The sequence below is a fragment of the Actinia tenebrosa genome, unplaced genomic scaffold (genome assembly GCF_029948245.1).
Source record: "Actinia tenebrosa isolate PJP-AT-01 unplaced genomic scaffold, QUT_ActTen_1.0 PGA_scaffold1__47_contigs__length_23844297, whole genome shotgun sequence".
NCBI lineage: Eukaryota > Metazoa > Cnidaria > Anthozoa > Actiniaria > Actiniidae > Actinia > Actinia tenebrosa.
In genome coordinates, this window is record NW_028292578.1 from 20,936,819 (window position 1) to 20,946,765 (window position 9,947).

Sequence of the window (9,947 nt, forward strand, 5' to 3'; positions counted from 1 at the left end):
TTTGCACTGCGCATTCTCTGTACAGAACGCTGCTGGGTGCTGTTATCACAGGCTCGTTTACTCCAAGAAAACATGGCGCGTGTCTTGTCAAACGAAATCCTAGAAAAACTCCTCAAACAAGAACTTAATACTAAAACTTTGGAATACACAGGTCACTTTGGGGGAGGATGCATTAACGAGGGACAGAGTTTCAAGACAGACACTGGAGTTGTGTTTGTGAAGACCAACAAACATACTGGAGTATGTTTGATTTTTCTCTCTGCTGCAGAGTTTTCTTTGCAGAAGTTTTCGGCTTTAATTCCCTTGGGGATTTTTGGGGTGGTTGCATTTTAAGTCTTGTGTAATTTGTTTTTTGTTTGCATTAGTCAAGGGTGATGTTTGAAGGGGAGTTAAACTCGCTTGAAGCACTGATGAAGACGAATACTGTGCGAGTCCCGAGGCCAGTCAAGGTAAACAAACGGTCATTTACCGTGAAGAAAATATGCGCATTCAATCTCGTATCACTAAGATACTCTCCAAAGAAAAATCTATCATTTTTGCAAGCGCTTCAAAATTTTTCCATGATATGCAAATTTTGCAGTGCGATTCTCGTTGTGACCGAGTTGCATGCTAAATAAATAAATGTTATAAAATAACTGTTATGAATGTCGCGTTCTGATTGGTTTGGAGCGCGTGCTTTATGAGAGCACATTGCACGCACGCACGCGCACTTTCCGTTGCGTCATTCCTATCTATTATTGTAATTTGTATTTTGATTTGTGCTTCTCCTAACACTTCTCTCGCGTTCTGCCAACCCCCGCGTGCTTTATGACAGCACACAGCATGCACGCATGTTTTCTATTTCTTCAGTAATTGAACTGAGTGGAGTGCAATTTATGATGGTAATTGAACTTGCAATTACAAATCACACGATCTTGCGATTTTGTAATCGCGCGTTTGATTTCAGACCAAATTACACTCCACTCAGTTCAATTACCATTATAAATTCACCTGTGTAAATGGTCTGCGATTCTGCTGGCAATTCTCGCGAGATAATTGCAGTGAATTTGAACATGGTCGAAATTATCGCGGCGATTTTTCACAGAAAGTACCAAAATCTTTTCTCTCCACCCCACTCGGGTGGAATTTTGCACTGTTTTGTAAACATGGAGGCGGAGATGTTAGAGTTGAAAAAAGCAGGGAAATCATTAAAAAAAGCAAGCTGGAGTGAGGAAGAAGAAGAAACAGGTATAAGAGAATGGGTGACTCCACAGAAAAAGACCACTAGTACACCAATAACTAGAGATAATATCTACTCTTTCTTTAACTTCATCGAATACTAGGCCTTGTACTTTACTAAAACCACAACAGCACGCTCAAGTTGCAGTGAAATCGTTGTGAGAATCACACAATGTTTACATTATATGCAACTCGGTCCTGGCGAGAATCGCACTGCAAAATTTGCTAGTGTAAACAGCCTTTAATGAGTAAATTTTGTCTTCCAAAGATTTTGCAATAGCTAAAAATAAGCAGGAAGGGGTAGGTTTGGGGGACCAGCTTGTTACCCCCCCTCCTTTCAAGTTCCTTAAACACAGAAGACAACTTTAAAATGAACTTAATACCTTTTTAGGTTTGGGGAGAGGGGGTCAGTGGAGTGGTAGGAAATATCAGGTACTCATGAGCACAAATTCCTGCATGTACCCAGCAATACCCAGCAATACCAAGCAACCATGTGCAAAACATAATTTCTGAGGCACAAAAAAAACTTTTTACAAGAGAAGGAACCACAAAACGGATCTAGTTAGAAATTTCTCTTATAACACAACTCATTTCCAAGCTCAAGCATTGCAACCTAGGGTGGAGTCCTGTGCTTTGAGGGGTTTTCTCCAAGTTCTCTGGTTTTTCTCCTTCCTTAAAAAATCAACTACTAAATTCCAATCCCATCTTTGTGCTTTCACCTAGCATGCTGAACTCAGTGTTCTCTTTGTGATTGTCCCATGCTGTGATATAACAGCCAAAGCTGGTAGATTTTAGATTTTAACTTTCACACCCATCCCAAAATCAAACCTAGATCTACCCTTTTTTACATATACCTAAAAGATTGCTTGATTTTGGTCGTCATTCCTCTTGTAGGTGTTGGACTATCCTGAAGGAAATGGGTCAATGCTAGTCATGGAACATCTTGACCTTAGGGGCCTGAAAAATCCTGGTTTTCAAGCTGCTCTTGGACAGCAATTGGCGAGGTGATGACATGGAACAAAATGTATGGCCGTGAATTGGCACTGAATTGAATAGCCCTTTCCCAAATTTGCTTGACTGATCATGAAAGCAATGGTTTGAAGTCGAGGTTGAACTTGATGAATAAAAGAATCAATTTCAGTCTCGACTTTAAACCATACCATTGTTTCATGGTCATCCAAGCGTATTCAGGAAAGGTCTATTGGTATACTGATTTTAGGGAAGAATTACATACATTTTCTTAATTCTATATTTACTATAAATTAGCCACCCTTTTTCAATGGATACAAAGCAAGATCCTAAAGGTAATAGAGGTACTGAATGTATTTCTGACCTTTTGCTGATTTCTTCTTTGTTTAGACTGCATTTGCATAACATAGAGAAACTAAACAAGGGAGACAGTGACGCTGTTAGCAAATTTGGTTTCACTGGAGCTACCTGCTGTGGATATATTTCCCTAACGAATGAATGGAAAGATGACTGGATGGTAAATGTCAGAATACAATATGATATCTGCAGTGGAACAAAATGAAAAGTGAGGTGGAGTGAGAGGGGTTGAAAATCAAATTTTCATAAGAAAAACAACACCTTTCTAGCTGAAGGGCATGTGCCTACAAATACATCTGCCAAAATGAAATATATCTAACATGCCCAATGTAAGTGCTCTTAAATCATACCAAAATTAAAGTTTAGGTAACCTAGCCAAGCATAATCACTTAGGTAGGTTTCAATAGAAGGTGGCTAACTGGAGGTTGATTAAAGACCCTGTTACACGTTGAAACTTTTAGCTGAAACTTGCTTGCAATGGCATAGTGAGACAAATTTCACGGGGTTGTTACACAGCTCTCTTTTTGTAAATGTGACTTAGCATATGAGTTCTGGGCCCTGGAACTTTTATATTTATGCCTTGGAAAGTCCTGTAATTTTTTCATCTCTCAGTAGTGGGAAGCCTGAATTTATTTTTCCATCCAACTTAATAGGACTTATTCTTTTGAATTTGTATTTCTACAGGATTTTTATGTAAATCAGAGGTTGGAAAATAGGATTCAAATGGTGTTAAAAGAGGTACGTAGAATATTGAAAGTTGTTGACAGCTGAGTTACGACTCTCTCTCCGTAAGGCTGTATCACATGGAATGATATGTCATGCACTACAACTTGTCTCACAAAAACATTTGGCAAGTTGCACATGCATTTTTCACCTTTGACATCCCCTCACCCTTGGGCAACTTGAATTTTTCATTTTATGGCTGCACAAAAATTAGAATGGGCTTGTACTTTTTGCAACAAAAAATTATGTGCAACATTCAAATTATGGGTCTGATTTGCAGCATTTTTTCCCAAAAGACATTGCAACCAAAATTGTGCATGTGACATGGCCTTGTGCAACTGCAACTATTTTTTCATGAGACAAGTTGAGTGAGAATTTTTTCTGTGTGACACTCTAAGGTGGCTTCACTTTATGTCTCTTGTTTTAAAGACACACACTCTTACATGTTTTCATGCAGCAGCTAATCTCTTTTACACATATTGTCTTCTTCAGAATCAAGACCGGGAACTCCAGGATTTTTGGGCAAAGCTTAAGACTAAAATCCCTGAATATTTTACTGGTTTGGAAATCAAACCTTCCCTTCTTCATGGTGACCTTTGGGGTGGTAATGTGGGAGAGATTGATTCAGGACCAGGTATTTATCTATAGCTTTAGTGTAAACTGTAACAATTTAAAATCTGCAAAAATTCGCCATCATCCTCATATTTTATCTTCTGAATGTCATCACTTTCAACAGTTATCTTTGATCCTGCTTCCTTCTATGGACATCATGAATTTGAGTTGGCAATTGCTGGAATGTTTGGAGGGTTTAGTACTGAGTTCTACAATGCTTATCACCAACTGATTCCCAAGGCTCCTGGATTTGAAGAAAGGCAGAAACTTTACCAGTTGTTTCACTATATTAATCACTGGTAAGCTGTCAACTTTACACAAGTTTTGTATGCAGTACTGGATCTTAAATCTTAGTAAGAAGTATCAAGGCCTCATGCACTAACGAGCATGCAGAGGTGAGGTGAGGTGGGGTGGGGTGAGGAGGGGAGAGGTAAGAAGAGGTGAGATTATGTAACTGAGGTGGGGTGGGGTGGGGTGCGGTGGATTGGGGTGAGGTGAGGTGAGGTGAGGTGAGGTGATGTAAGTGAGGTGAGGTGAGGTGAGGTAAGAAGAGGTGAGGTGATGTGAGGCGAGGTGAGGCGAGGCAGGGTGAGATGAGGTGAGGTGAGGTGAGGTGGGGTGGGGTGAGGTGAATCTTTGTAAGAAGTTTATTGTTTTGTGGAAAGGAAAATTTCCTGGCCAGCCATTCCTGTTTGTGTTGTCTGGAAATATTAGGTTGTTTTCAACCAACAACAACAAAATGCTATTCATAGATGATATTTAGAAAATAGACCTCTTTACCTTGGGTGTAATGTTTTCCCATTTTAGACCACATGTCATTCCCTAGAATATAATTTCTTAGTTTACCAGTTGTGCATGAGACGACACATGAATATGAATACCACTGAGTACCATGCAGAAAAGCTGCAGAAACTCGGAAATCTCATAATTCTCCCCAAATTTTATTTTATGTCATTTCAATTTTTCTTTTTTTTTTCAGGAACCATTTTGGCAGTAGTTACAGACCGGCTGCTATCTCTATCATGAAGTCATTAACAGCCATTTAATGTCAAAGATCATTATTTCATCAGTGACCAATGGTCCAAAATTAACAGATTTATAGCTAACTTTTACTGTGTTAAAAACACTATAAACTAGGTTCTAAATATTTAAAATTGTTCCTTTTTGTATTGAGATTATAACTGGATCAGTAGAATAATCTTAAATAAGTTCAGAGTATTTTAATATGAAGTAATATATTTCGTAATATTATTGTAATATATTTTTGTTGAAATAATAGCTATTTTTTTAGATTAATCAAGAAAGATGGCTTATTGTTTGAATTTTGTGAAGAATAAAGATTTCAAAATGGCTATTTTTGCTATTATTTGTGTGTGTTAAAATCTCAAGTACAGTGATTCAATGATAGACGACTCTGTGTGCTCAGTATTCTATTGAAGTATATGTTGAACACATGACATTTGCGTTACCCGTGTGTAGAGAATTCAAGAGCTTGAGGTCTTTATCACTGTAAAAGTTTAAGACATTAAGGAACAAAAAGCATGGAGCATGTGGGAATTTGTTAATCCCTGCCCCTCCAACATTTTCTCATACGCACCCGCAAATCACAACTTTACTTATGTGCTTGCGCACGACTAATTTTGCCGACGTCCTTCACCACTCCCAAATAAAAAGATTATAATGTACAGTCATAGGAAAACCAGTGTCTGATACCGTGATGTCTCTGAAACTTGCTCAAAATCATTTATCAATCTCAGATTAAGGCAACCTAAATTAAGCTATTATGCTGACATTTTGATCACTATTTCAAAATTTTCACGACGGAAAAAAAGTTCCTATACACGTCGAGTTCGGCTTTCACTGGCGAAGTAAATGCGCAAAAAAGTGCTTACGTTTCATTCCAGTTTGAAGAAACGGGATGTTGCAGAAAATAGAGGAAAATGTGCGGAAAAATAAGAGATTGTATTGAGAGAAACAATCAGTCAACATAATAAAAAGATGTAAGAGAGAATAGCGCGGGAAGAATAGAAAATTTCCATGGGAAATAGAATGTGATTGGCGTCTGAACGCTTCTTAAACCCCTGAGCAGCAGTAACCGATAATTAATGTGAAAACTGCATTATATTAAAGGATAACGGACAAAAATGTCCTTTTAATGGGTGTAAATAAATTAACATATGCATCTTTTTTTTAAACAGAAAGAGGCTAGAAAAAAGGCCAGTCCACAGGCCGCGTACTCGAATCATTTTAAAATCGCAATCTTTTTTCTAAGCTGAATCAAAATAATTATAGAAAAGAGTTTAGGCTCCCTGTGGTATCTGGACATTCATCGCACCACAGGTAGCCCATACTTTAATCAAAGTATAATAAATACACACATCTTTTTTAAACAGTCATTTTAACAACATTTCCAACGTTTTCTGTACTCACTTGCATAGCATTGACGCAGTGATATCGTACAGCATATCAGAATATCCATCCCTTTGAAATAAAGACTTTCTTTTTACCCTTTATGGTATCTATGCTTACTATACGACTGCATTCTTTCTGTTTTAGCATGTGATCTGGTATGGCGCTCACAATTGACGAATTTTAAACATGTTATTTTTTATTTATTGCTTGATAAAGACGAAAAGAAATGGTAAAATGAGTGTTATATATTTCCCGCATTCTCACTGTACCATTAACCGTTTCCTTCTCATAAAAGTAATGTTTTCCATTAATTTCTGAAATTAACTGCGTTAAATCAATTCTTCAAGTAAGTCTAGAATTTCTGCATTGATTTTGAGTTAAAATTCCGCAATAATTTTTTGGTTCGATCCGACACTCCACCTAAAAAAAGTCCGATCCCAAGAGGAAATCCAGATGCGGAAATTCCACGATTTTGGATTTTAAGGTTAAAACTACCAAATTCTAAAAGATCAAGAGAAATACGTATCAATGGTGTAATTTGTTTGGTTTTTGTCGTAAAAAGTGAGGGTTTTTACGAGCATCAAAAGTATCAACAACAAGCCACTTACAAGCCATTACTCACACCCTCCCTCACGGGTACTACAATTGGACTTTTGGGGTAGCCTTTCTGTAGCATTTTCTCCCTTCTTTGATCTTTTTTTCTTCTTCTATTTGTTTTTTTCTTCTGTTGACTAAAACACATAACTTATCGATTATGAAAAAAGGTCCTTTCGATGGATGTGAAAATCCAATGAAAAGACCTTCGTCTGCTTTGAAACTTCATTGACAAATATGGTTTAGGCCGGTAGTATATTAGATATACTAACTACCGGCCTAAACCATATTTGTCCGTGAAGTTTCAAGATTTTTAACTATTTGATCATTATTATTTTCTTTTGGTTCGTCCAAACTGATAGAGAATTTTGATTTGTTTTGCGTTGACTAAATTTCTGGATTATGAAAAAGGTCCTGTCAATAGATGTGAAATAGTCATAGTCTAATGGAGTTTACATCCCCGGAAAGCACCTTTGAGGCTCCTAATCGGCTCCCAAACCATATAGTCGTCCATTACGCTTCTTTTTAAGATTTTTAAGAGTTGATTTATTTTGTGTGTTGGTTCGTTCAAAACATAGAGCGTTTCCATTCGTTTTGCGTTGACTAAAATTATATGAAAAGGTCCTTTCAATGGATTCCGTAATGGAGAAATATGGTTAAGGAGTTATTTTAGATGAGCTTCAGAGGTCCTTTTAATCAGATGTGAAAAACTTCATATATGTCTTTATTATTGAAAGAGAAAAGATGTCAGTTTCACAGGCTGCGTTTAAAGTGCTACTACGACGAAAATCGCTCAAACTTGGATTCAGCTGAAACTTCCTAAGAATACTCTTTAAAGGTCCAATAATCACTGTATGAAGTGTTTTCTCGATATTCAGTACGAAAGTATGATATTTTTACGATTACTTTTTGGAGTCTGTGACGTCATACACTCAACATCGAACATCGCTCCATACATTTCTTTGTAGTTTATGATCAAAATATCAGTAGTAAAGGGAGAAAGAAATACCCAAACACCCCAAAATATAAATTATAGTCACAAGTAATGTGAAATAAGCACATTAGCCACCCTTTTGGCTCCATAGGAATAAAATAAATTAAGGATTTATATACAAAGAAATGTATGGAGCGATGTTCGATGTTGAGTGTATGACGTCACAGACTCCAAAAAATAATCGTAAAAATATCATACTTTCGTACTGAATATCGAGAAAACACTTCATACAGTGATTATTGGACCTTTAAAGAGTATTCTTAGGAAGTTTATCCAAGTTTGAGCGATTTTCGTCGTAGTAGCACTTTAATTTTGAGTCAAAATAATTATAGAAAAGGGGTTGGGCTCCCTGTGGTATCTGGACATTTGTCGCACCACAGGCAGCCCATACTTCAATCGAACACACATCTTTTTTAAACAGTCATTTAAAAAAGATGACTCACGTTTTCTGTATTCACTTGAATAGCATTAACGCGGTGAGACCGTACAGCATATCAGAATATCCATCCCTTTGAAATAAATAGTTTTTTTACCCATTGTGGTATCTATGGTTACTATACTACTGCATTCTTTCTGCTTTAGCATGTGATCTGGTATGGCGCTCACAATTGACGAATTTTAAACATGTTATTTCTTATTCATTGTTTGATAAAGGTGAAAAGAAATGGTAAAATAAGTGGTATATATTCCCCACATTCTCACTGTGTACCCTTAACCGTTTCCTTCTCATAAAAGCCATGTTTTCCATTAATTTCTGAAATTAACTGCGTCAAAGCAATTCTTCAAGTAATGCTAGAATTTCTGCATTGATTTTGAGTTAAAATTCCACAGTAATTTTTTGGTTCGATCCGACACTCCACCTAAAAAAAGTCCGATCCCAAGAGGTAAACCAGATGCGGAAATTCCACAATTTTGGATTTTAAGGTTAAAACTACCAAATTCTAAAAGAGCAAGAAAAATACGTATCAATGGTGTAATTTGTTTGGTTTTTGTTGTAAAAAGTGAGGGTTTTTGCGAGCATCAAAAATATCAACAAAAAGCCACTTGCAAGCCATTACCCATACCCTCCCCCACGGGTACTATAATTGAACTCTTTGGTTGGACTCCCTGTGGCATCTTTTTGTCTCTTTTACTAATTTATGTTTCTTATAATTTTTTTCTGTTGGTTTTTGGTATTTCCACTTGCTTTGCGTTGAATAAAGCATGTAGATTGTCGATTATAAAAAGGTCCTTTCACTGGATGTGAAATATTCATTGTCTAAGAGTTCACATCCAGTGAAAGGACCTTTGAAGTTCTTAAGCAGCTCGTAAACTAAAATTGGTCCATTAACTTTCTTTTTTGTGTATTCTAATTGTATTGGTTTTGTTTTGATTTCGTTTTGTTCAGTGTGTCGACTAAAACACATCAGCTATTCATACTTCTATCACCGGCCAAAGTGCCGAACGTTTTTTAGGAAACGACAGCCTACATATGTACAAAAAATAATCTATCAAAATCAACTTCGAGAAATGTGTACTGACATATATTCTTTCTTTATGTTCGGCAATGACTCATTCGGCAATTTAATTTTTCGTCCGTTTTTCCCGTTGTACGGGTTTCCTGCGGGATTCCTTTACCCTCAATGCATTCTGGTATACCTAAGTAAGTCTAGCATACAACGTAAAGAGAATTTGATAAGACTTTAAAGTCGTTTCAAAGTAAATTTATCTTCCTGTAAAATCTTCCTGTGAAACATTAGATGATAGGATGGTTTTAAGAAAAATGATCCATGCATTATATGATATAATAAATATGAAAGGATAAAAGCATTCCTTTTTTTGAGTCGTAAAAAAGGAAAAGATACTGGAGGAACAGTCCTATCCGTCCTATCAGTGTCTTAATCAACCAAAAAGACAATGAATTTTTATGAAATAAATTCTCAAGTAGTGGCATAAGTTGTCTGAAATGAATGTGAATCGAATTGCATTTTTTCTAAAAAAGATTTCCCCCTCTTGGCATAAAAATGAAAGTAGTGGTCGAGTGATTGGATCGTAGATTCTCCCCAGTGCAAAGAGAGTGTGGTAACGC

At 36.7% G+C, this 9,947-nt stretch overlaps 1 protein-coding gene across 1 annotated transcript; it reads left to right on the forward strand.

Moving 5' to 3' along the window:
- Positions 1 to 61: 61 nt before the first annotated feature.
- Positions 62 to 5,231, forward strand: LOC116288769 (ketosamine-3-kinase). Its single transcript, XM_031695593.2, has 8 exons — positions 62 to 240; positions 366 to 449; positions 2,113 to 2,222; positions 2,578 to 2,704; positions 3,229 to 3,282; positions 3,760 to 3,901; positions 4,004 to 4,178; positions 4,859 to 5,231. Exons 1-8 carry the CDS (start codon positions 73 to 75, stop codon positions 4,923 to 4,925), a joined length of 927 nt encoding a protein of 308 aa, XP_031551453.1. The 5' UTR covers positions 62 to 72; the 3' UTR covers positions 4,926 to 5,231.
- The last annotated feature ends 4,716 nt before the right edge of the window (positions 5,232 to 9,947 follow it).

Coding starts and splice junctions, on each gene's coding strand:
- LOC116288769 (XM_031695593.2), top strand. CDS start 73: ATGGCGCGTGTCTTGTCAAACGAAATCCTAGAAAAACTCCTCAAACAA. Junction 2,223..2,577: donor CTTGGACAGCAATTGGCGAG/GTGATGACATGG, acceptor TTCTTTGTTTAG/ACTGCATTTGCATAACATAG. Junction 3,902..4,003: donor AGAGATTGATTCAGGACCAG/GTATTTATCTAT, acceptor CACTTTCAACAG/TTATCTTTGATCCTGCTTCC.